At 44.0% G+C, this 27,432-nt stretch overlaps 1 protein-coding gene across 2 annotated transcripts; it reads right to left on the bottom strand.

Moving 5' to 3' along the window:
- Positions 1 to 522: 522 nt before the first annotated feature.
- LOC134881654 (fibroblast growth factor receptor-like 1) lies at positions 523 to 26,063 on the bottom strand. 2 transcript variants are annotated; one of them, XM_063909163.1, is made up of 7 exons: positions 25,791 to 26,063; positions 24,982 to 25,077; positions 9,697 to 9,969; positions 4,608 to 4,694; positions 4,201 to 4,485; positions 2,869 to 3,222; positions 523 to 1,886 (listed from the first exon to the last, which is right to left on the bottom strand). In XM_063909163.1, exons 2-7 carry the CDS (start codon positions 25,064 to 25,066, stop codon positions 1,441 to 1,443), a joined length of 1,530 nt encoding a protein of 509 aa, XP_063765233.1. In that variant the 5' UTR covers positions 25,067 to 25,077; positions 25,791 to 26,063; the 3' UTR covers positions 523 to 1,440. The 2 variants fall into 2 exon arrangements, with proteins under 2 accessions (XP_063765233.1, XP_063765234.1); XM_063909164.1 differs by lacking the exon at positions 9,697 to 9,969.
- Between the last annotated feature and the right edge of the window lie 1,369 nt (positions 26,064 to 27,432).

Here is a 27,432-nt window from a genome sequence, read left to right as displayed (position 1 = left end):
TAGATTGGAGTTGAATGAGGTGGTAGTGCGGACCAGGGGGCAGGCGGAGAGGGTCGAGTCTCTTAAATGGGGGAAAAAGATGCTGGTCACTCGGTGTAGTCTTGCAGGGGCCATCACTCATCTAAAAAGGAGGACTGTGTGAGGCTGCTCTTGTGTCTATCCACTCATTCTTCACAGCAGCGTCTCTCCCTCTGCTGGCTGCCCTCTGTGTCACCCACAGTAGACACTTGCTCAAAGGAGGAAAGCTGACCTGTCTGTACCCGACTCTCATGTTCAGGACACGTAATCACTGATCGTATTCACCAGGACTTTACGCCTTTTTCTAAAGTGTATATACCGATATTTAAATTAAAAGGGCATTGATCTTCCTGAGGCATGTAACTTGTTGTTTTCAGGCCATTTAATGAAACTATCAAATTCTTTTTTTATATATGATTTTTGTTTTTGAACAGAATACATCATAAAAAGATTGTCAAAAATATCGGCATGAAATAAATGTGATTAAACTTGGAGACTCAAATGTACTATACACAACAGTATACTTTAATAACATTACATAGATATGTAAAATGCCTTATTCTGAAAAATAAACTTTGATACATTTTTTTTTTAGCAAAATAAATTAAATATTCATGACTCAACTTGATTATAAAATGACTAAAGCTTCATACACTGGGTGGAGCAGGTGGCATCCTCTGCTGGTTTGTGTCGACATGCTAGATGTAAACCTACCATTAAAAAAGATTAAATGATGAACATTATTTTAGTTAACATGGAATCACAATTATTCCATCCCTTCAAGTCCGAGCTAAGGTGTGCGTGCGATTTAAAAACTCTAGTCTACTCTCACTTTTACCAGAGAATAAAGGAAGGGATGAAGAAAGGTAATAAAAAGGATAGTGGTCAGCTTTTGAAACATTATGCATCTTTAACAAACAAAAGGACGACCTGAGTAGGGCACAAAACCAAGCCCTTTTGTAAATCTTGAGTACCATTTTCATCTTCTTTACCAGGCAGAACTTACGGAGCCTCTACGCTCCAACAGCTGAATCGGTGAAAGGTAAAACCTCACCTCCATTTTCAGCTACACCTCAAGTAGGAAAATGCAAAACCTTTCAGCTGGTGTGAAAAGCTGCGATTAAACTCACACGCAAAAATGTCCTTGTCCTTTTTGTATTAAGTGCACAACAAGGATTAATGGATTCTTAGTGGTGTGAGAATCTGATAGGTCACAAATAAGCACCAAATATGGAAGTTTGGATGTAAAAACACAAGGGATGTGTTACTGGCCACTGTTTTTTTGTCCTCATGCACACTCTCCAGCTACGTGGAGAGTCTTTAAAGAGTAATGCCCAGTGTTAGGGAGCCGCTGTTCAGTCCCAGAGCTCATTGTCCCTCTGAGATACTGGAGCTGATGGTGGGGGATGTCTGGCACCAAGGCTAACACTGAAAATGAATGTGTTGATGCTGATGTACTTTCCCGTCCACGTGGGAGTGGGTGTGCGTGTGAATGTCAGTGTAGATTTTGGGGTAGATTTTAGGGGGGATTGTTGGTCCTCCCTGTGCGAGGAGGAGCTGCTGCTGTGCCAGGTACTCCTCATAGTTCATGGAGCTCATGCAGTCTTTCTCCGGGCTGCAGGAGCTGGAGGACGCAGCCACGCAGCCTCGGTCCCTCTCTCGGTACGGCAGCCGGTGGGAGCTCTGCTGCAGGACCTGTGCAGGAGCAGCTGCAGCGGAGGGAGGGGGACAGTGCTTTCTGCTCTGGCAGAACCACAGCAGCACCGTGCCAAAGATGAACACTATTCCAGCAGGGATGCCGATGATGACGGGCCAGGGGAGGGAGCTGGAGGTCGGAGAGAACATAGGCATGATGGGAGGCTTCGTGTCTGCAAAAAGAAGAAGGGCAAAATAAAATCAGAACAGGTTTATAACTCTTCATTGTTGCCAAGGGTTGTTTTTTTGCACAGCTGAAATGCTCAAAGGAACAGTTCATACTGAAATCAAAAATACATACATTTCCTCTAAGCTGTAGCGCCATGTTTCAATCTAAAGGGTTTGGTATGAGTTGCCAAGGGTTTGAAAATGGGCACTAAAGATGTCTGCCTTTTCTCAAATATAATGGTCAGAGATGGCTTTTGGCTTATCGAGTAACCGGCTAATGATTTCTAAAAAAGAGACATTGCTGTTGAGCTGTAATATTTGAACTACAATTACCACAACCAATCTAGTTCCATTATATTCAATTTAAGGCAGACATTGCTATTTTTAGCAACTAAAACCAAATCAATCTAAATTGATAAATAACCAAAAACAGTATTTAGCATTTAGCTTAAACCCATTTTACCGAGATGGATTCTATCCTAATGTCACGTGTTGACTGAGGAACACCGTGAGATGTTCTGCAATCAGCTAGTCAGTGGACTTTGTCAAATCAAATATGTTGGATATACAATGATATAAAGCTGAAAAAGTAATGTATTTTTTATTTTTTTAACAAAAATGTCCTACAAAACAATGAAAAACTCAACCCAAAAGAACCAGGATTGTATAGCTTGACTGCATATTTAATCTGACAGGTTTTCATTTATCCAGTGAAAAATAACCCAATCAAAAACTGAAATAAAACAGACACACAACATCTGTGATTGTTAACATTGCTCTGTTGGCATCTGTCCTCACTGATACTTTCATGTCAGTTGGATGTTCCTCTTGTGTTTTTGTGTTATATCCACTAAGGCAGATTCCTTCAAATAAACATTCACATAAAATACACAAACTAACAGCACAGATCCTTTCCCTCGCTGCTGATTTGTTGCTCTGCAGTGTTTGTGAGGGTAACACTGTAACCAAACGTTCCCGGGGCCTTACCTGGCAGCACAGTGAGGAAGGCGCTGCGGAAGCTGTAGCCCATGGTGTTGGCGCCTAAGCAGATGTACATGCCAGCGTCCTCCTCCTTGGCACGAGTAATGAGCAGCTTGTTGAGGTAGGAGCCGTCGGGTCGCGACCACACCTCCCCCATGGGCAGCACCACGAACCGGTGGTCCCCCACCTCGATGGTGGAGTTGTAGCGGCTCTCCTCGTGCGACTCCACGCGTTTGAGCCACTGAATAACCGGCTTCACGTCGCTCCTCACTTTGCACTGGAACGACGTGGTGCCTCCGTAGTCTACCGTTGTGTTGACCGGGTGAGTGCCGGTCAAAACAGGCTTGGAGTTGGTCCTCTCTGCAGGAACACAGAGAATAAACTGTCAAACACACAGACCGTTTTTGACATGTCTAGTAAAGGTCTTAGTTGTCCAGTCCCTTATTAGCCGTGGGCTCAGGCCTTATAATTGACAGAGAGGGAGGAATACCACATGTAACACAAGAAGTATGTGTGATTAGTTTCCTCTCTTTCTTTGCTCCAAGTTGTACAGCACACATTTCTCATGGGAAGGGGGGGGGGGGCAGTTGGTCTGGCAGACAGCTGGGCTTTAATCTGCTCCAGATTGGTTGGAGGGTCTCGGAGTTAAACAGTCTCTCTCTCTCTCTCTCTCTCGCTCTCTCTCGCTCTCTCCCTCTCTCTCCCTCTCTCTCCCCCTCTCTCTCTCTCTCTCTCTCCCTCTCTCCCTCCCCCCCTCTTTCTCTCTCCCTCTCCCCCTCTCTCCCCCCCCCCCCCCCCTCTCTCTCTCTCCCCCTCTCCCCCTATGCAAACACCAGGGCACAAGCCCTCAGTCTGGAGCCTGCTTCCTCAATATGCTTCTCATATCCATGATTACACAAGCACGTCCATCCAGGCAGCAAGGATATGAATAAGTCCTGCTGATCGCAATCAGACGTCAGGCGTAGGTAGATCAGAGAGAAGATTTTTTCAAAGGTTACAGTCTTTCCTCGGTTAGAATCAGAACCACAATTACAGGTATTACGTTGTTTTAATTTCCCCGCAGCAATGTATAAAAGATCACAAAAGTTATTCATACAAACAGCAGTAATCAAGTAAATGAATAACCTCTGCCTCATCTGTTAGCATTTATACCTGAAGGTGAATATGTTTGGTATGCGTGCAGCTCAGCCTCTCTGTTGGTTTTTGTGTGCTGTAAAATATGTAGGTTAACGAGTGTGGTGTGTTTTTGTATATTTATAAGACTCTTGGAAGAATAAACCAGTTCAGTTTTAAAGAGGTCCTAATATCAAGAATCAAATACCAATGTGGGATACTCACGTATGACCTCTACTTTATACGTAGCGTTGATTTCTCCGGCCCGATTGGAGACCCTGCAGGTGTATTTGCCGCTGTGCTCCGGGGTCAAGTTTTTCAGACTCAGAGTCCACTTCTTCTGACGGCCTTCTCCGACCTCCTGCTCCGTCAGCGGCCTGTCGTCCTTCAGCCACACGATGTCCGGTCGAGGGTTTCCACTGGCCGTGCACTTGAGCCGCACCGAGCTGCCGACGGGTCGAGCTATCACACGTTTCCTCATTTTAGCAGGCTGAGAGAAGCGGGGACGCACTGTAATGGACAGAAGAGGAACTACTTAGTTTCATATCTCAGCAGTGGATAGTGAGTTGAAAGAGGAAAAATACAATCCTAAAGACACACAGAAAGGTTTGCAAAATGAATTAAAATCTTACCAAGTTTTTCTGCCAAGCCATCAGTACCCAGGTTAGACTGGGCTCCATCAGCTGCACCAGGTCTGGTTTTATCGGAACCCGAGTCATCTGTAAACACAGCAGGACAACAGTCAGTGAACAGCTGAGGACCAAAGGAAACAGCCAGGAGCAATTTCATAGTGAAGATAAAGGAAATCTTGCCGCATGGGATTGTGCGTATCGTGGGTAAAGTGCTGCTTTTAAAGCCTGTGTTCATTAATTGATACAGTCCGGTTCTTAATTGTTAACAGTGTCACCATCACAGCTCCTATGGTGCTGACCCAGCACTACACAGTCACAGCAAAGCGTTCTTGGCTCCATTTGAGTAAATTTTGCATTTATAGATAGGCTCCTCTGAGCGGGGTGCATGCTCGGGTCATTCTCTGGAGCATTTGGAAGTAATATGATCAGTTTTCATAAGCCCAGTTTCAGGAGACAGCTGTGGAGTTTATGTCATTGGTTGACATCATGCAGCGGGGCTAAGACAGGGCTTAGAGCAAATATAATGAGTGAAACCTAATCGATGGTTTGTGATGCATATGGACTTTTCGAGTTAAGCGTTGATGAATTAACCGAGCAAATCGCGTTCCCCGCCAGTATCTGCTACTCTGTGCAAGAAGAGACATCAAACAGGTTATTATTAAAATAGGGCTGCTGTTAAATGATGTTATATGATACTCCTGAGAAGTCACTTCACATTAGACATAGTACTCCTGGCGTTTGTAGTAAACCTAAAGACAAGGGAAGTATAGACACAATATCAGAGGTGAGCTCTATGCTGCTCAATGGAAAACTACCAGCCAGTTCTGCACCTTTTGTACCTCTTTTGGATTTCCAGTTCAGAGCAGCCTCAAGTTGGGTTTTTCTAGATGTAGTTTGGCACACTTGATTCCCTCTCAGGGTTTGATTGGGTCAGGTAAATAGGCCAGATGTGACTTCTAACCCCGTCGTTGTTCCTCCCGCCGAGTCCCCCCGAAACCCTCAAAGCTCTCCGGGGTTCTCTGGGTACAAACCCTCCTTTGTTTGTCCCCTGCAGCACCAAGCCCAGCCATGATGTCATGGCTATTTGAAGGGCTTTAACTGGCCAACTATAATAACCCATTCCTTTAAAACAGCCTGTGCTGGAAGAAATATTTCTCTGTTGCTCACTTAGGCTCTCCACATTCCTCCTGGTTCCTGAACCTCCCAATCCAAACAGAACACAGTCCCACACTGCCGGGGTTTTCTTTTGGATTTTTTTTTTTCCTGAATCTATTTCCTCTCTACTTTTAGGCAATTCTAGGGAACAATGGTGCCCTTTATATGTGTGTCCTGTTAAAGCTATCCCTTGCCACTATTGTCTTTACACTATATAGGCTCACTAGACTGCAGACGGGGCGGGGTGGAACATTGCATAGCTGCCATATGATGATACTTTTGGCTGAAAATAAAAACAAAACAAAAAAGGAGGTGACTGAGAGGCTTCTTAATGTATGAGAGACATGTTCTAGTGTACTGGAAAATAAGTAAGAGCTGCAACTTCTTAAGGTAATCAAACAAAAATCCTCATGGTTGATGCACTGTATGAAATCAAAGAAAGGCAAACGGAAATTCAATCACTCATGATTCACATTCATGCTTATGCAAGAAAAGGAATTCAATTGTTTAAAATGCAATCAGCCTCCTTCCATACAACTTCAATCCATTCATGGTCTCTCTGCAGTGTTGAGACGCCGTCCCCTCCCACTTCATTCACAAATCCAGCCACAGGAAACAGGTCACTACACACTCTCTGTGCTAGCCTCTGTGCCAGCTGAATCACAGGAAGAGGCCAGATGATTGGAGGTCACAATGAGCTCCAGATGTTATTGGGGACAGTGTAATGTCAAGGGAAAGTTATGCACAGTGGCCTTGCAACACACTCTGGAAATCTCCAAGCAGCTTCCACATGTGATCAGTCAAACACAGGGCAGTTTATCCAACAGCGTCTCCAGAGAGGAGCGAGATGAAAAATGTGCTACGAAAGCCAAAACCTCCATGTAGAATTACAAGCGCCGCCAGCGCTGCGTTAGCCTCGTGATATATTATCTGAGCCGACATAAACATTAAAATCCAATCCTGTAAACGTTAATATGACAATCCCATGTTAATGCTAATGTGCATTCTGCTGTAAACTGAGCAGCTGAGGTTGCTGCATGCATTGGTCTGTCCTGGAGAGGGGGGGGGGGGGGGGGGGGGGGTGCGCTGGGAGGTGATGGGGCCAGTTGTCAAGAGACCACCCCAAACAGGGCCCAAACAGCCAGCTGGAGGGATTGAGGAGGCGCCATGTTGCACTGACTGACCAGATTCTTCAGATAGCTCAGGGGAGGACAGGCAGTCCACTGGCAGATGGGAGGAGGGATATCTCTCCAAGTGGACGCCCCCCCCCCTCCTCCTTACATCACCCTGCTACAAAACCCTTCACTCTTTCAGTTCCAATCTCACTTCACGTCTTCGCTGTCTCTTTATCTTACCGTCTTGGATTCTCTGCTGGATCTCAGGCGAAGTTTAAAAAGTTCTGCTCCCCCGACTTTAGGTCTTGAACTTGAACAGCTGCCATGATTTCATCGACCTGTCCCCCCTGACCAGCACTACAGACTGCAGTCTCTTCTCTTACTTCTTCACTATGTAATCCAGTACAAATAATAAACTGACATGATAGATACCGTGTGTGGAGCTATGCTGGGAGTCACCCTCCATTTAGGGCATTTAAAATAAATAATCTCTCTGCTCTGATCTTTTAAAGAGGCCTCCCAGCAGGTCAGTGCAGCGAACTGCATGCAACTAAATGCAAATGGCTAACAATTAGGGGATTTAATGTGAATGGAAAGTGTTGCTCATGATAAATGCAGACTGTATTACTCCAATCCTGGAAGTATTTTGACAATGAGGCCCCGTAATCTTTGTGGCAAAAAGGCACCCAGAATGCAATGCAGCCCTGATTGAACAATTATCTAGAAAAACAAACCCTCTTGTGATGCTCGCCAGGGCCTAATGGGATGATGGACAAGAAAGAAGAAAGAGGGGAGGGGGGGGAGTGGCTGGCTGCTGAGATTCTACAGTCAGTGTGTGACGCACTTAGAGGACAACTACGAATTGGAACAAACCAAATCAGGATCAAGAGTAAGGCCAGAAGAGTCTCTAGGTAACTCCATAAAGGGCCAAAACACTCTGAAATATTTCCATGAGATTTTTTCAAACATAATGACCAGGTGGGAGCAACGTACGCAGACAGGTTGAACTAAACTGCCAGGGATTCAGATCACAGCAGTCTCTCACTGTCTTTCTCTCTTCTCCGCGCTGCAGCAGAAGCCAAAATAGACAAATAATCTGTAACATTGACACACACACAGGGGGAAAGTGATCTATCACTGAGATTAATGGCTTTAATTTAACAATATAATTTCCCCCGACTTCAAATCAGGATTTGATCTGTGAAACAAGTTCCATGTGCATGTACTGTATTTATTTAGAAGATATTTTGCTTATGATTTCACAAACTCTTTCTCAGCTAACAAAGACCTTTAAGAATGTCCCACAAGTCATCTCTATTACTTTGGTTAATATAATCCATTAAATTGAACTGAATAATAAGTGTAAACATTCTAGTTGACCCCTTATAGATTTGTAAGTACCATTAGGTCTGTATAAAGACTGAAACAGGTTAGTTTTTACTATTATTTTACACATACACCCTATGAATTATAGCAATGTATATTGTTGCAGCAATAATTGACGCTGTGAGGCTGCCCTTTAGTTTCTATTCTCTCCACTTCCCACTTGAAATAATCTAAATTAACTTTCCACATCCCGTCATAATGCACCAGGGATGGTGACAGCGTCCAATCAACAGAGCTTGAAACTATGAAATTGACATGTTGGTTGTCATCCATCCCATGATTGATTTGGCGTGCGTTACTCAACATATGTTTAGCGCACATACACACTCCGGATGCCCTTTATGTGCAACACAGACACAGACATAGCCACGCCTGACTTTGATACTATATAGCCCCACTGTCGTATGAACCTTGGCATTATGGCTGGCTGCGTGCCTTCATCTCCAGCCTTTCATTTTAGCACAATCAGCAGACACCCTCTCTTTGAACTCACTGGCAATTTCATATTGAGGGGACCCTAAAATAAACTTTGGTCCAGACTATTCCCATCTCAGGAGCATGCTTTACTACAGAAAGCACAGGCACTGTTTTTCCACATCTGCCTGATTATGGCTCTTCTTCTGCAGACTGGCTATCACAAGAGCAAGCTGCCGAGAGAGACAGGAAGAGAGAGCGCGCAGAGACTCGGCCCTAATTAGGCATCTTAGAGTAATTACACTAAACACAGCCTTCACGCTCCACTCCGCTCATTCATCATGTTCTGCTGTAGCGCAGAGGGAAAGCACTGTATGAACAAACGAGTAACACACTGGGTCAAACCGTGGCCCAATCCTCCAGGCCCCGCTCAAAAGCTGTGTGAGAGTCCGAAGACAGACCGCCACTATTACTCTGAATGTGTTTGTTATTGTGGAGCTGCAGACCTCCTGCCTCCACAGAGTGTAGCCTGAGGAAAGGGAAGAGCTTGAGATCCATTTGAGTCGCGGAGGATGAAGTAGTATGAAACAATATCCCATGCCGCTGTTGACTTTGGGCAGGGAGAGGTAGGGGCTGCAACACATACAATAGAAGAGGGGATCAAGCGCTAAAGCTCTACAAATCCACTTGTTTCAGACCTCGACCTCTGTGAGCAATGCTGACTCTAAAAAGTTGAAGTGTTGTGAGATTTTTTTTTAGCCAGCAGGAAAGTGTAATAAATACGGCTTCAGAACAGCAAAAGATGATGCAGTCCATCCGTACGAATCAGGGGATTGACTCACGGCTGGTTTGAGTTACCCGACAGGTGACTTCATGTTTTATAGATGCTGAATCGAAGCTTGAATTTTTAACAACAGTGACATATTTTATGACCCTGGATGATCTCATCTCAGGACCCTGCAGAGCAACAGGTGATACGATGTCTCTAATGTGATAGACACAGCGGCCCCTGCACTCACCGATGACGATGAGGGTGTAGTTGATGTTAACGCTCCCAAAGCCGTTGGTGGCTTTGCAGATGTAAGTCCCTGTGTCGTCCGCCTCCACCTCCTTGATCTTCAGGCCCATGCGGAGGATACGGAAACGGATCCAGCCGCTGTGGATGTTGCGGCCATCTTTGGTCCACATTATGAGGGGCGGAGGGTCTCCTTCCACCGGGCAGGGCAGCTTGATGTTGCTTCCGAGCCGAGCCATTTGTCTGTGAGCGACTTTTTCAGACACCCTCGGAGGACCTGAGGACACACGGAAATGGGGAAGTCTGTAAAACCAATTATTGGCCTTTTTTTAGCTTTGCAGGTTTTTACAGGTATTACTTCTTCCAGTTGTGACCAGTTCAGTCAAAGGGTGATTCCCAAGAAAAGTTAGGAACATATTTTCAACCAAAATAACTAATTGGGTGATGAAAAAATCTCACCAAAAACTGGATTCAGTAGCTGTTTACTGGCTTTGATCTTAAAGTTTAGGCTAAAATGGAAGAAGTCCATTAAGTTCACATAGGAAAGGAAATTTGAACATCTATGTGCACTTTCATGACATCTGGAAAACTCCATCTGCTAATGAAGATCAAGGAAAGCTTCACAACAGCTGTTGAAAGACCCAACAGTGAAATGGTTTTACCAACTGCTGTTTTAAGGTCAAGACTGAATTTTTTATCCATTTTTTTTTCCTTTTCCCAGATCAAGAAAATCGTATTTATACCACTTTACATTGAGGTCCCCATTGGAAAGCACTTCAGTATTTAGGAGTACAATTTGGTTTTCGCTTACCTTACCAATAAGTGGCTGGCAAAACAATGGGGTAAGAATATTAGGCAGGTCACTGTGAACATGACTTGATGAAATAAGCATGATTGAGGATGAAGTAGCCATTGTAAGTTTTAGTTTTAGTCAGAGTGGCGCCTCTTTCATATCCAACATTTTAAAATATATAACCACATTTTTTTGAACCACGTTACACTGCAGAAATAATGTTTTAAACACCAGAGCTGCTTGGCTCACAAAACCGTATTGGAAGAAAAATTAAATAAAGTACCCTGATTTCCCCGACTAAAAACAGCCCGGATGTGGGCAGATGGAATGAAATAGAGGTCATTTGTCTTCTTTTTGTCTGATTAGCCAGAAATGTTGAAACCAGATTGTAATAATTGGACAAGCCCAGCCGTCCACTGCCTGCACAAAGAGGGTAAAGTGTTCTGGCTCTGGTTTTGCGTGCAAGAGATCAAAGCGATGAGGGGGGCGGGTCGCAGAGAGACGGACAGCAGCCTGTTCTCCCTGTGCTTAATTGGCTCAGGTCTGCTCCCTCAGATCTGGTGAAGTGGAGCGGGCAGAAACACCCTGTGATGGTGTTAGGAGGCCTGCGCCGCTGCTCGTTCAACTAACCCCACAACCAAAAACCAAACAAAACCCAGAATTACTGAGCAGACTAGACATGGAAGAGAAACAGGAGATAGGGTGAGTGAAAGAGGGGGAGGTAATACAACAGAACCCTATAGCTGCAGCAGCCTTCAAAAGTACACAGTCCGTGCCTCAGAACAAATGGCCGGCCTGGTAGCAGTAAAAACAATGGGGAGGGGGGTAAGTACACATGGCCTCTCCTGAAACATATACACACGCTCAAACACACACACACACACACACACTCACATTCCTTTGCTGCATTTCACACATGGTAAACAAACGATCATTATACTGATGGGGCTGCAGTGGGGGAGGCGACACAGGTCAGTCCATCTGGCTGTTATATTCTTCATATTGCCAGCAGATGTATTTAGGCTGCAGGTACAACATCTGGACTGCTGGGCCGGTGACCTTTAATGCTGAAAAAGCTGGACTCACTCATATTTTCTCAAAACTAGTTAGGATTTATATGTCATGGCACAGAACTGATTGGAAAAAAAGCGCCACTTGAGGGTAAAACCAAGGAAACCTCCTTCCTTTTTTGTTTCTATGTTTTTCTCAGTCATGCATGAAAACACACACAAACTCAGAGTTTTCCTTCCTCTCTGTGAAAGGCCTTTCCTGGTCCGCAGCATGCACAGGAAATTGGAAGTGTCATTGTTTATGTCTGTGGAGAAAACGCGACCACAGTCTTTTTGGCTGTTGTCAGCTGGCCCATATCTCACTCCTCTGCTACCAGGACAGCTGAACAGAGGCTCTCAGTGTTTAGCTGCAGTCTCTGCTTTAACAACACAGACTGGTCACAGCCTTGGCTCGGTGCTGCGGGAGCTCATTTGGACTGAATTGATCCTGAAAGACTGAAACGCCTTGTAAAAACAAAAATAAATTTCTGCCAAATCTCGAACAAAAGGGCTTCAGTTATCTCTCTTGACTTATGGTCCCGCAAGCCACTTAGCCATGTGCCTCTAGTGGATTAATTGACACGCAAAAAAACAAGGCCTGATTCATTTCAAAGATTTAACTAAAGCAAAATGCCAAAGCACATTGACCCAGCATAGAAACGTCTTCTGTCAAACAAAGATTACTGAAAGACAGAAAAGGCTGCACTACAAAATATTTCTGCACTGCAGGACATCTAGCACTTACTGCAAACTTAACCTTTGGTACAGTGTATCTAATAACTGTTTCTTTCATTGTGATAAAGGTCTATGTTATCTTGAAGTTTGGTCATTTAGTACATCTCCTGATTTTTTTTTGATTTTGCTCCAAGTCCAAGGTATGTGCAACAAATGATTTCCTCCCTCCATCTCTTAGAAAACCTTTGAAGTCCTTTTGAAAAACAAGGCTTGAAGAGGTGCTGAAATCAAGGACACCGTCTGAGTAACTTAATCAGTATTTGTGCTGTGTGCATGACCACAATCCTTTCTTCAATAGGGACTCTCCTCCAACCTCCACCTCCTTCTCAAGGACAGGTTCTTTTAACCTTGGAGTTGAAAGCTCGGAAACTACCACACAGAGGCCCTCTGTAAAAAAATACAAATTCTGAGAGAATTTGTTGCCTTATCGGCTTGATTGTAAGATGCTGTTTTAGATTTGATCTTCTGAGGCCACCTTAGGCAGCTGAACTAAGCATTGTGGTACTCTACCAAGGTGTTGCTGAATTGAAATCTTACCAAATTATGACAAACAGGTGAGTGGGGTATTTACTGAAATTGCTAGAATTGTAATCTGGCATGTAAATGGAAAATGATACACACGACCACATGGGCTTTCCCGTATTTCAGTGTTGGTACGGCGCTCCTTATTATAGCCAAGCTCCATGACTGAATGGGATCTTTCATAGCGCAGGAAGAGGAGGAGGAGGCCTGGCGACTCTCGGAATTAGCTCTGTTTTTCTTTTCTCAATTTGGTGATGGATTATTTTAAGAGAAAGGGGCACATTCAATAGGAGGCATTCTTGTGATTCAGACTAAATATAGACATTTTTCAGAACCTTGTGAGCGGGTTAATAAACTGTTGATCTGACGTGCAGGCCTCCATGGAGGGAAATGTTTTCCGAAGAAAGAATAACACACTACAAAGATTGCCAGAAGTATAATGTAATTGTGTATTGATTTGTAATGACGTTAAAATGCATTCTTCTTCCCATACAGAGTGCTTTGGTCTTTCTAGTCATTGCAAACATGTCAATAAAGGGCTGGCTTTGCTGCTGACAGCCGCTCTTATAGTGAACACCTGGAACTTAACCAACCGCAATGAGAACAACTTGATAATGCACGCAACACCGTCTGCCCTGCACAGGATATAGTTTTTCAAACAACACTTAAAACATGTTCTAATAAAAAGGATTCAGTCCTTGATCTCTAGCCAACTGCAAAAATGTCTTGTGCATCAAAAGGCTTTTGCACCGTGCCAGACTGATTCATTACTTGGATAAACACTGATCTGAGTGAATGTGTCTTCAATATGCAGTATTTACATAAAGGATAAGAGGCAGAGAGACAGATAGAAGCTGGAGAATGCTTCCTCCTCCTCAGCAGCACTGTGAGAGCTCAGCAGACCGTACAAGAGCGGACAGACCTCCAACATGAGAGAGGAAGTTTAATGGAGCCTGTGCTTCCAGGGAAATATTCTATCATGCAGCTCTTAAAACCTCAGGAGCACTTGTATACTACTTGTATAGTAAAAATCAACACAATGACTGGAGAGAAAGTAAGTTGAGTTCAAGGAACACAGGAGGGAAGGAAATAAAAAGCACCAAAAACGACATGAAAGCTGGAAACCAAATCCAGAGTCGGTGACTTTACTTGAGACTGGAGGGGTCGGTTTGGAGGCAAAGGTGAGGCAAGACTCCGCAGCTCGGGGAGTGTGTGAAAGGCCAGAGCTTCTGTTCAGAGCCTGCACTCAGCTATACATTTCACAAGCAAAGATAAAAATCAGCATAAAACAGTGAGAGAGAAAGAGAGGAAGGGGGGAAACCACCTTGGCAAATCAAGAAAGGAGGTGAGGTGAGGGGAGGCAAGAGAGGGGGAGGCAGTGGCAGTGCCGGGGTGAGAGGGGCCGGGGTACGTGGAGTGGCTGTGGAGGCTGTTCTGACAGCAGCGGGGCAGCCAGGGGTGAAGAATGCCGTCTTTTCTTACCAGACGTCCTGCCCAGCTCCTTCACCCAGCGTGGTAATCAATACCGCTTATTTTCCCCTCTCGGCTTTCCAATCAATAGATAAGAGCAGGGTAGGACCAGCAGGGACAATAGCTCTTTCTTCAGCACCATCTGATGTGGGCTGAATAGCAACTGCTTCGCTGGTGGGAATGGTACAGGAGGAGCTATTGGGTGACATGAGGGACCAGAGAAACAGCAGGAGAGGGTGGTATATAAAGAAAGAGGGGGAGAGAATAAGATGCTCCAGTCGATCCATCTCATTAAAGCTGAATCACTAGAATATCGTTGCTGCCTGCTTGCAGGGAATCTGCTTCCTTTACTAATGGCCCCCCGAACAACAGGCTCCTTCCGAACCCTCATCAAAAGAACAGGAAAGAAGCAGGGAGAAATTACTCCAACGTCATAAAGCTTCTGGAAACATCTCCATCACGCGGCCTACCCTTGACAGGCCCTACTGTGGAGCCTTTGAACTCTAAGCTTCTATATTTCATTAAACTTGACTGCCTTCTCCCGGTCCCAGCTGCCTCTGTTGGAGAGAAGCAGCATGTGTGTGTGTTTCTTGTAAAACCCTTACAACTGTCATCTGTAGCTACAACCATTACAACTCAGTTTGTTCGTCAATTCACTGGGGAGACATTTAAATGTTTCTGAATATAATTTAAACAAAGGGCATCCAACTTCCCTGAAACAGCCTCTGCTAACGTGCTAATAAACCACCACCCTTTATTAAAATAAAACACTGATTAACAAAACTTTAAAAATCCATATATTTAGCTGGTGTGCGTATTGTTTGTGTAACTACTGAATAATCTGAGACGCATAAAGATCCAGGTAGCTAAATCCCGCTCCTTGGAGAAATATTCCATCTCAAAAGTGACTGATAGTGTGATTATATGAAGAGCCCCTTTTCATTCAGGTTTTCCCTTAAGGATTCCATACTTTTCCATACTTCCGCAAGCCTGGAAAAGTACGGAGTCATTATGGAAAAAGTCATTAAGTTGGATTAATAGAAGCCTTTCATATAATGTTTACAAAGTGCCCATTTTGTTTTATAACGGGATATTACATACGAGTTGCTGTGGAAAAGTTTAAAGCCTGCTTTTCAAATGTCTTTACCCCTACCACTGAACCACAGAGAGTAAGGTATTTTCTCTAAAACCTTTTTAATATGTTTGGTAATAATGAGTAGTAATCTTACTAGTTAGGAGTCTTCTAAAATGTGCCAGTACTTCATTTACTATTATTGTCTACATTGGTTTGAGTGAAAGAGTGTGGTTCATTCTTCTGTTTCAGTTCTTTTTTGTTGTTTTCCTTGTGTTTCCCAAAGGGAATAGCAATATTTTATATTTCCTAAATGTAAACATAAAACTAAAACAACACTAAATGATGTTACAAACGTTTTGTGTGAATGCATGAATGCAGGGATGCATGTCAATGCATTTTCACAGCTATTGTGAGCTTGTTATCTCTTTCTGGAGTATGTTTCCTTTAAAGGAAAAGAAAGACATGGCCAAAACAAGAGCATGTTAATGTTAACTATTTAGTTTTATTATTTTAACAAACTGCAAAAAAATTAACAAATACGAAAATTGTAGAGGAAATATTGTATCTATGGTCTGACAGAGATTTAGAAAAAAACAAACATTTCCTGCAAAAACTATGTGATCAATTGGTTAGGACAAACTGATATTTTGAATTGCATATTAATGTTGTCGTTATATTGACTACTTCAAATTGAGCCTCCTAGTAAAAGTGTTCCACACTCCTAGAGTAGCAATAAACATCTTAAATCTTGAACAACCTTCAATCAGTCCGTGAAAATACAATAATATTCTTAGTCAATACACTCACAAACTAATTCAGTGGCATAACATTTCATGCAAATTTGAGTTGGTAATTCTGTGGTCCTGCCCCTTCAGAAAGAGCGCACAGTGAGTGGCACTCTAGTCGCTTTATCTCACTCCATTAGGCTAAGGCCCGGTGCACACACAGGGGCTGAGTGTGTGCTTAGGGCCACTTATCAAGGGAGAGGCAACAGGAGGGAGGCTGGGAAGGCAGAGAAAGGCCAGATAGAGTGACAGACAGAGACAGAGAAAGAGGGGTCAGAGGAGGGGAGAGAAAGAAAATGAAGCCAAGGACAGAGAGGGGAGTAGGGTGAGGGTTAAACAGAGGATGGTTGATTTAGAGAGTGGCAGGGAGCAGAGGCTAAGATGGCAGAGAGGCCTCCTTTAACACACGGTTTAAAAGGAGAGGAGGGCTGCATGGGGGAGAGAAGGGGGATTAGGTGGGCCCAGGCGGCAGTAACCAGGAATCCCAACAATCTCACACCCCACTCCCTGGCCCGGGCTCAGCCTCGGCCACATGACACACTCAAACAGACCTCTCTCTCTGCAGCACATAGCCGGGCACCTGCTTGTTACTGTCTGTCTCGTGTGTTTGGAGATGGGCCCACCACTTGGCACTGAAAGGAACATTGTGTGAACGCTCACACATGCTTGGCTTCTCAGGACCGCCTGTGCATTGTCTCCTATTCTGTCTCACAAACACAGAGAGGAAGGGAAGTTTAGACAGAAAGTTTATATTGTAGTCCTCGTGCCACAGAAAACAAAGTCGGTCCAAGATTAAAACCCTAACTGTAGATAAGGATTCAACCACATACTCCCTCCTGCAGAGCAGTGGTGCCAAACATCTTTCCTGAGGGGAGACAATCAGCAGAATGGGAAAGCAGTAAAAAAAAAAAACATTTATGCACCTTATTATTCAACTGTTTCCCATAGATGTTTCTCACATCCAGAGGTTTCAGATATAGGATGTAGGACCCTCACATTGATCCCACAGTAAATCTCAAAGGTCTTAGATCGTGAAATTGATATAGTATCTTTCCTTGAGAAGTACTGAATAGGTACCACCCCTAAAGCATGTAATAATCCCCCATATAAAGACAAGGAGACAGTGTTTCATAGTAAGGGTCTTAAAAGACAAAACACTTTGGTACTTATCTTTGATTTCATCATGAATAGCTGAAACATTTTCCCTACTCAGGCCCCAAAAAATGGATCAAATATAGATTTTTTTTTTATTGAGATGATGCAGATACCCTCAGGGCCAATAAAATGTTTTTAAAAGAAGATTTTGTTTAAGAACATTTTCTCATCTGAGAAAATAGCCACATCACGTCACTAATGTAAAGTGTTAACAAGGATCTAAAAGTTGACCTAAATCAGGTCAGGCAAGCATTTGATCCCAGCTTCCTCTGTTTTATGGGCCCTTTTTAATTGGTACAACCAACGTTTTGGCTCTTATCCCATATAGTGTACAAATACAACTGACAATGGGACACAAGCAATCATTGCTTTTTTCCAAAACCATGAGAACCACTGCTCCAGAGCATGCTTACTGGACAATAAACCCTGATGGTATGTTCCAGCGTGTCTTCATAACAAGAACTCTGTTTATGTTGTTTTGTGGGCTCCATCAGTCAACAGCGAGTAGCATCCTTCCACTCCCTGCTTCCACACTTCCTCCTTCTTTATACCTCCTGCATTCCACTGTGGGAAAAAAACTACCCAACCTGCACTGGGCTCCTTGTGTACGGCTGACACAGTCGGAGTCCAGTCTGAAGGTGCAGAATGAGATACAGATGTCTTTTTCAGGAAAGCCACCGTTGCTCTGCGTTGGTCTGCTGTTGTACTGACTGGCGGGGAAGCACAGAGGCTGTAAACAAGACGTTATAACCCAGACATGCTGTCACCAGTGGACCAGTGTGTGTGTGTCTTTGTGTGTTGCGGTCACATCTGTGTGATGATGACGATGATGATGGCCAACCCAGCACTGAGTGCCCCTTATTTCTCCGTCTCCAGGAACCCTACACCGGCGTACAGTCTGAGGATCAGCCAATCTCCATGACACTGGGAAGCGCTTTACACCAGCGCCTTTGTCAACAAGGTCTTTTCAGGAGAGGGCCATTGACAGACTGCGATGTAGCAGGAGTGTTTGGGCAGAATGGAGTGATTCAGACTGTAGCAGGAGGGAGGGAGAGGCTAGGAGAGTAGTGGGTGAGGGAAAGAGAAAGGCGGGCGAGACAGAGACGAGACAGAGCGGGAGAAAGGGGGGAGAGGCAACGCGAGACAGACGGACGGGGTGGAGGAACTGGCAAAGCTCTCACTGACAGCAATGGGGCCTCTTGACAATCCAGGAATATTGTCTGAAATCAATCTGTCGACGTGGAGCTGTTGAGCCTGTCATTACGATGTGGTACTCGCCCTTTCACTGCGACAATTTGTTCAGTGCGTTCCCAGTTCACCTTACCACTCGGCCATACAAAGGTCACTGCCCTCTATCCATCGCTGTCTGCCAGTCGTACTGTCTCTCTCTTAGTTTCAATCAACTGTCCACTCTGAGCTTCACAGTCCTTTAAGCAAGGTGACCTGCACAGGAACAGGCGGCTGATGACCAGAATAATCTGCTGTCACATCATTAAATCCCTTTATTAGAAGTGACACATTTCCCTGAAGAACTGAAAAGTTTGGCCGCACTCAAGGTGTAGAAAGAAAAGTCAGAGAAGCCTCAAAGTCATTCAACATCGAGAGGCCTTGAATATCTCCACCAAATTTCAAGGCAATCCATCATATAGTTGTCAAGATATTTCACTCTGAACCACAACTGTCAAACTCATGGTGGCTTTACAGGAAACGCCAAAGGATCACCACATTTCATGAAAATCCATCAAATAGTTGTTGAGATATTTCAGTCTTGACCAAAGTGGAACTGACCGAAGAACCCGCAGACATGCCCGCGATGCCATCCCTAGAGGCTAGCTGCTAACATGCTCTAAAAATAAACAAAAAGAACACTTGGTTGAGTTAATATTGAATCTAGACACAAAATAACTGTATAAATGAAGCAGTGCCCCCATCTGCCAAGCCTCTAACTCCAAGTACATCCAGGCTGCGGGCTGATCCCAGGCCAAACTCACATCCCTATGCATGAGGAAATCAAATCAGTTTCACTGCATGGTGCAGAATTCCAGTCTGGGACAGCAGTAGCTCTGCTATAAAATATGACAGATTATACTCTTTGCTCCTGAAATGAATTTTCCTCCCTTGTCCCATTCCGCTCTTTGAGTCAAAGTAGGGACTGTATTTTTCCATTCATTACAGAGGTCCCCTGAATAAAAAACCAGGGCCTCTTAGCCTCGCTGCCTCACCTTCAGCGTTGAGAGAGACTGCTCCTGGAAACGGGTGCAAACAAATTCCATCCTGACAGCCTATCCACTTGGAATGAAAACTTCTATTTTGACGAACTGTGACAAGCGATCGCCCGGACCAGACTCTTTTTAACCACAATCAATGGGTACAAAGCACAAAGAATTTCCGAGGTCACTCAAAAGAATCGCTAATGAAAAACAAAGTGGAAGTGAAAAAGCCACAAAGCCATGTGGGGTCTTATTGAAGCTCATCGGAGGTGAACTGAGAAAGGGGGAGACTGAGGAGGGGAGGATGGAAGAAGCTGGAAGGAGGGTCCGGGGGTGTGTGTCGATGGCAGTGGAGGCCTCATTCAGAGCTCGTTATCCCAGCCATCCCCTGGCTCGGCTTTCTTCAGGATCAGCCAGCCATCTCTGTTGCCACCACCATAACTTTCAATCAACCTTTTAAATGCAGAAAGGCGGTGTGTGTGTGTGTGTGTGTGTGTGTGTGTGTGTGTGTGTGTGTGTGTGTGTGTGTGTGTGTGTGTGTGTGTGTGTGTGTGTGTGTGTGTGTGTGTGTGAGCGTGCGTGTGAGCGTGCGTGCATATGTGTGCGTGTGTGTGAGCGAGCGTGCGTGCGTGCGTGCGTGCGTGCGTGCATGCGTGCGTATGTGCTTCAGAACAACAAGGGACTTCTAATGAAACCCCCGGAGAGCTGGAGATGGCAGAAAAACAAAGCGAAAAACTTGGATAATCCATGACGCCTGATATCAGAATATAAAGAAGACTATCATAAAGCTGCATCCCAAATCCTAAACAGAAAGATAACTATGAAAGACTTGAAAGCACAAAGAAGTAAAAAAGAAAACACAGGAAGTTCATCTTAACGTTATATGCATCAGGCACCTCCTTTCTGCCTGATTTGGGATCTTGATAAGTCAGTAGAACCCATTCAAGCAGGCTGTGGCAAGTACAGCAAACAAGCGCATACAGTAAGATGGGGCAGATAATATTTCTGCAGTTAAAATATGCCTTTTATTCACTCACATCACAATGACAACTGTTGAGCCTGTCCCAACCTGCTCAGTCTAAGCAACATCCTAAAGGCCCCCATCTCACCAATACAGTATAGATGTGTTTTCCTGACATGACGAATGGTTGTCACGGTACATTTTTGTCGATTTTTCCCAAGGTTGTTTAAGTCCAATGAGCATGCAGATGACGCAAAAAGTGAAAAGTTTCAATTTCTGCACGTCCTGCCTGCAGCTACATGCCGCCTCATGGTCCAAACCTTAAATCTACAAGCTAAAGTCAACAGGAAAACAAAACCTGCTGAGGGTGAAAGAGGAGCAATCTCATCCTTTCACAAAAGTAACTCAGTGAACAGCTGTGGAGCACAAAACAGTGAGGTGGGAGAAGGAGGAGAAGGAGGAGGAGGGTGGTGTGTGTGTGTGTGGGGGGGGGGGTGTCTCTCTCTCCATGACTTCTCAAAAGAAAAAGAGAAAACAGAGCAGACTGGAGAAATGAAGCAAGCCTAGAAAGAGGGGTTACGCAAGACAAACACTTCCCACTGTGGGGCTGAAATGTTATTGTAAGGTCACTTGTAAGGTTCCAGCAAGGCGGACACTGAGCCCCCCCATAGGCCCCCTTCCAGTTGCTCAGTCCAATCTCCATCCAAGGGTGTAACACAGCAGCCTGAACTGTGGAGTCTAACAACGTCCTGTGTCATCACCAAAACAGATGTAAATTCATTCACACATCTGTGAAATAAGATGTATGGAGTCAGAGAAGTCTACAGTAATTTATCATCAGGATGGAGTTTGCCTGGCTCCTCCATAAGGCTCTTTCTAGGCAGCTCCATGGGTTTTGGGGCAGGTTAATGAGAGCAAAAGGAATTCTATTTAACTGACCCCAAATCCATTCAGCAAGCAGGAAGAGTGTGTGTGGTCTGAAAACACTCCCAGAGCCAACTGCCCAAACAGACTAATGAGCATTGTACACACACGGACCTTGATATGATTTAGAAAACTAAATTCTCCTCCTGTGCATTGAAGCATTAGCATATAGCTGGAAATGACAAACACAGAAAGCGGACAATACCTTGTTGAAACTCCACATGAATGCTAATTGAAGAGGCCATTAAAGTCAGTCAATGAGGGGAGTGTTGCTCACAGGGATTATATGACCCTGCTAAAGTAAACACCAACTGACCTCCATTATGACTACTTATCACAGCTACAGCCCTTTCCTTTCTTTCCCCTCGGAGGGGTGAAGTCTGACACATTCCTCTCCATGAATGTATCCTCCTGAACCGGCCAGGTCAGCGTTGTGCGCTGATAGATGAGGAGCGTGGATTGCTAGCATGGCGGTAGCATTATTTCCGTAATAGAAACAGGGGGATCGTAGCGGGAGGAATATTATTTCCACCTGGCGTGGAGGAATAGGAGGTTGAGCGGGGTTGTTGAGTTGTTGGTATACCTCTGAGGTTTTCTAAATTGCCCTGTGCTCCTTGGATGTCTCATTATCATGACTGTTCTCAGGGTAATTTCAGCCTGCTTAATAAAACACACGCATTTATTCAGACGCACGAAAGCGGCACCCATTCGCTCTCGTAACTTCTTCTCACGCACCTCTAAACGGCAGCGCCTCAGTAAAGAGAGTCCCTCGTCTACTGTGAGCTCTAATAGATGTCTACAGTCTACGGGGATGGATGAGGAGTGTTTAAAATTAATTACTGCTGCCCTGTCCAACCTGGGGGACCACTGCATGTAATAATCCATCCATTGTTCTCCACAAATGGACCCAGACTCAGCAAATAGGGGCAACGCCAGGCTGAGAAAGGCTGGGTGGGATTAAAGGTCAGCTCATGCCTTGTTTTAACGACAGCACATTAACTTAACTTACTTCCTTCGACTTTACACTGGTAATAAATGGGAGGAAATGCAAAGAGAAGCAGGGGAAAAGAAGGGGGACGTGTGTAAGAAGGGTGGCAGAAAGTGTCTGCTTTGCAAAAGAGAAAATTGGAGGTGATGTGTTGAACAGTCACTTGGTGAAGTAGAAATGTTTTACTTTACTTGAGTGGGCTAATAAAAAGCTACGCCTATCATGGAACTGATTTTATTTCTAAAACTCTGAATGGAGCATTGAAGTGTGTTTGGGATGGATTGTATTAAACACAGTCATGCTAAATTCTCAAAAGAAAAAAAAAACAGCTTAGCTCAGAAGCCATAAAACCACTTTTTACACTTTCTTACTATTCAGGAGCTATTTAAAACATAAGAGGACTTTGGGGCATTTGGTTACTGAGAAACTAGCCTCATTATGGTTTAAGGAAGTGGAAAACTGTCTGGGAGCCAAATACCCTTGTGATTTTAAAAGCCTTTGGCATACAATTTATCTCATTGTACCTTCTTGTTATGAAACCATGATGTAACTCTCCTATAAAAATGTATACTTTCCAAGGGGGTTGCAGAGGTGAAGCAAAATAAAAGTCACATACATGCACAAAAACACACTGTACTGGATGCCTGTTTCTAATTAACAACGCATCAGAACAGAACCATTCAGTGAGTGTGAGTGTGTGTTCATTGTTAGGCACCTGGTGCCTCTGTGTTTCTCTCAGGGTGCATTTCTGCAGATCCATATGTCCAGGCTGCTGCATTCCTCAGTTAGAGGAGCCCAGTGGTCCCCGGGCCTGTCACCACATTAGAGCTCTGCTGGGACACATCACTGAGCACCTCCTCCAGCTGCTGGGGGTGGCCCGACACCAGAGGGGGAGGAAAGAAGGCACTGGGATGGAGGAAGTGCAGGGGTTCCTCGAGGGGGGGTCTTAGGGAATAATTCTTGCTTGGCCAGTCGCAAAGTTGTGGCAGTGGAGAGAGGGAGGGTCCATATGTGCGTGTGTGTGTGGGCAGGGGGTCCGGGGTCAGATGTCGCCAGATGACTGACAGCAACAGGCTTAAAGTCATTCACCCAAACTCACTGTCTTCTGGTGAGTGGTTTGAAATGTTTGTTAAGTAACACTTCCCATTTTCTTTTACTGTTTCACACACAAGTCAGCAGGGGCCTGTCTTTTATAATTTCATTTACAGTTGTCAAAGATGTCATCATGCATTGTTAAATTGTACAGGAAGAGTTTTACAGCTTTCCTGGCTTCAGCTGCACTATAACTGCACAAGTTTCGAGTCAAACCCCCGACTGTATTTAAGAGGTTGTCAGAGTCAAGCTGTTGCATTTGGACTGTCACACAGAGCTCACTGTATTTTTTCTGCTGCTGCTGCTGCTGCTGCTGCTGCTGGAGGGAGAATATTTACACTTCACTGTTACGTCAGGCATCATTCAAAATCATCTCACTGCCAACTACATATTTTCTGATGTGTCTATCTGCCTGTGCATATGCAATCACTTTCAGGGAAACTGAAAAAACAGGCTGTGAATTCTTCCTTTTGACTGCCATTAATTCAGTTTACATGCATTGGACCTCCACTGATATCTGTTCATCTGTAAACATACAAAATTGCCTGTCTAATCTTATTTAGCCCTCACGTCTTGTTTACTTTTGGTTTAGTTTTGCCGTGAAGGTATGGCTGCCACGCTGTGAATAAGGCATTGTCTGCAGACCCACAGATCTAATCTCCCCCTCTAAACTGCCGTCAAACCCCCTCCTGCGTCCTCTACCTTGAGCCCTGATAGCCACATGCAGGTATTGTAGCCATCAGACGCCTCTTGAATTCACTCCCATGCTGAGCAGGAGAAGAAAGACAGCGCTATGGAGCCTGCTTGTTGTACCAGCTTGTGATCTTCCAGGGAAATGTGTCTGGCTTTCAGATTTCTTTCATTAAAGTAATAGTTTCAAGTTTTGGCTCGGTCTTTGACTCATGCCGCTGGATTGCATCAGACACGGTTCAATAGCCAGTGATGGTGGATGAAATCATAGAAATTGCCTCGACAGTTGTTCATGACCTGTTGACAAGCTTACTGTAAGTTGTCTTTATAAAGAAAAGTATTGGTACTGGCACAATACACACTGCAGTGAATTGTGGTCAGACTGAGGTCCCCCCCCCCCCCCACACACACACACACACATAGAAGTGAGACAGTCCCTTGGACAGCAGAGGGAGTTGGACTCTTACATTGACTTGTGTTCTTTCACCCTGGGAAGCTGATGGATGATGTTTGTTTGGTTTAGCTTTAGTGAATGTGCACACACACACATTCGGCCATGACTGAAACACACACAAACCAGGGGTAGGGGGTTGGCTTGCCCTCTCTCATTCCCCTGCCCAGTGTTGATTTTGGGCCATGTTTAGAGATTTTTGAGTTCCTAGTTTTCCGTCTTCTCGGTGCGAAAACATTAAGGGCCTACTGAGACTTTCTTCATGCTCACAAGTAACCGGCCAGTCAACTTGAGTTATAATGAGCTATGAATGTGGTGTTCACATCCAGCTTTGAAACATGCAATACTAGTAAGAAAAGAAAGAAACATTTATGAGGAAAGTCTCTTACCTCTTGCGCAGTTGGTCAGTAAAACAACCTCGAAGATGAACAGCACAACATTCAGGAAGCCCATGCTGTCCAAAGATAACTTCATGTCCCCTAAATCTGAAAGACACATGGTCACAGTGACATATGCACATTATTCTCCATGGGGCTATCAGAGGATGTAGGAAAAATAATCTTTGTTGTGAAAGCCATTTCATAGTATGATTTAAAACATATACTGCAACACTTATAAAACATCATGACACACATAATAAGTATCAATACATGTAGGCCTATTATAAATTGCAACTGGATTTTCATGTCAATAAACCCCTTTTTCTGGCTGGACAAAGTTTTTGGAGGAACTTTATTGGACAAAGTTTTTTGCGGTACTTTTTTTCCAGACTCCTGTGACTTTTTGCAATCCGTAACGGGTCTAAAATGAACCCAAAAATAATTGTAGTTCATTTCTATACATGAAAGTGTATCGTAAATCCATAACAATAAATTATCGAAACGTAAACGCCATGACATAATGTGACAGTGATTATTTTGTCCAACAGTGAAGCAGTTTTGGGGTCTATCTTGGACTTTTTACAGGGGTCCACATACTTTTAAGGTCCTTATAAAGTTAAGAAATTATTTATATGTTGGCTGAATATTCAAAGAGCTACCCGACTTCAATAAAACTTTATGTGAACTTCAGTTTTAGTTTGTTAATCTTTCCTCACAGGAACACTGATGCTGCTCACTTGTAGTTCGGGTAAGCATTCAAATAAAACATTTTACAACAAAATGGAGGAAAGGTTAGCATTAATATGTCGATAACATACCTGTCAATTCAATGAATGAAGTCAACCTCTTGTCAGGCTCTTGACAGAAATGTTTTTAACTGAAGTCCGCGTTGAGCCCATGAATCAAAAGTGACAGTGGTCGACTTTTCACCGACCTCTAACGGTGCAGGACGCCGCTGTCTCCTACATAAAATAACGGATTCAGAGGCGGAATAAAACCGGATATTTCCATGAAACACAACAAAAGTATTTTAAGCTAATGTTTGAAATCTCTGTGTTGTCTGTATAGTCCGCTTCGTCCACCAAGTGACTTTTCCACAGAGCGCATACAGCGGAGGCTTGTTGTCCGTCCCTGCGCTGCAGCTGCGGGCCAATCACAGCCGCGGAGGCCGGACACGTTTAACTCTTTATCTCTCAGCCACACACACCTCTTCATCACAGGCCATTATCCTCACCGCTGTCAGCCTGATGTACGAGAAAAGAGATAACAGCTGTAGAGATTTAAAAAGCATACCACACCAAAACACCGCAAAATGAAGTCCTCATGGCAAAGGGAGAGTATTAAAACGTTTTATTGCTGTGCTCCAAGATGAGATTAAAACACTTTTAGTAGGGTTAGTCATTTTGAACAGACTCAAATCTCAAACATAATTTTAAAGTATTTAATTGGGAATTTGATATTTAAACCACGTCTGGAATAAAAACCTGTTTTAATGTTTTTTAGGTAAATACATTGAAATAAATCGTTAAGTACTTTACCTCTCTGCTGTGACTATGGTGAACACCATTTTATTACCAGGCCATGAAGAATTCCTGCCATCTAGTGGTAACCACAAAGAACAGACCAGTTCCTACAATAACTCAAGAGATTTTCCAGAAGTATTTACTTAGTATATGTTAGCAGCATATAGTTGTGGGACTGCTGTTTTTGCCTCTGAATTTGTGGGTATTGAAAAGTGTTTCTCTGCCTGTCCAGTATGGTGTTCTGTTACTATTGGATCATATCTTACATTTTTCTTAGATGATTATAAAGTAGTTTTGCCCCAGAGGTGGATAAAAAGAAAATGCAAATAAAGAAGCAAAGGCTGAGATATTATGGTCTCTAGTACGGCTAAGGCATTGAAAACCCCGGATCCTATACACACTGAATAATTCCACCAATAAGACAGTTTGTTCCCTCCATGTCTGGTAAACATCTTTTAATCTCCATTCCCTCATTTTTGAAGCACAAACATTCTGTTATAAAAGTGTTATCTTCATTGCATGGCCAAGATAAGAAAAGCTTTCTTTAGAAAACTCCCCCCAGAGCCACAGAGGAACGTAAACGACTATTTTCACAGGCTGAAGTGGTTCCTCATGAGTAAGTAAACTGTATTAAGTTATGTGGAAAAACTGAAGCTTGAATAATGTGTCATTACTGCTCCCCATAAAACTCAGAAATGCAGTTAGGGAGGGTGTTGCTCATTTGATGAGTAGGCCCATGCTGACTACTTAAGTGGCAGAAAAATAACTGGAACTAAAATAGCCCCAGGCTGTTAAACAGCATCTCCCGAAAATATTCATTTAGTCTCACTTCAAATCAAAACTATATTTAACACTTACGCCTTTCAACCAACTGTTCCTGTGGCCTAGAAAACTACACATCAGCTTGTGGTTGGAGACAAATCAAGTCACATTTGAG

The sequence above is a fragment of the Eleginops maclovinus genome, chromosome 19, assembly GCF_036324505.1.
Source record: "Eleginops maclovinus isolate JMC-PN-2008 ecotype Puerto Natales chromosome 19, JC_Emac_rtc_rv5, whole genome shotgun sequence".
Classification (NCBI taxonomy): Eukaryota; Metazoa; Chordata; class Actinopteri; order Perciformes; family Eleginopidae; genus Eleginops; species Eleginops maclovinus.
This window is presented reverse-complemented; position numbering and strand designations above follow the sequence as displayed.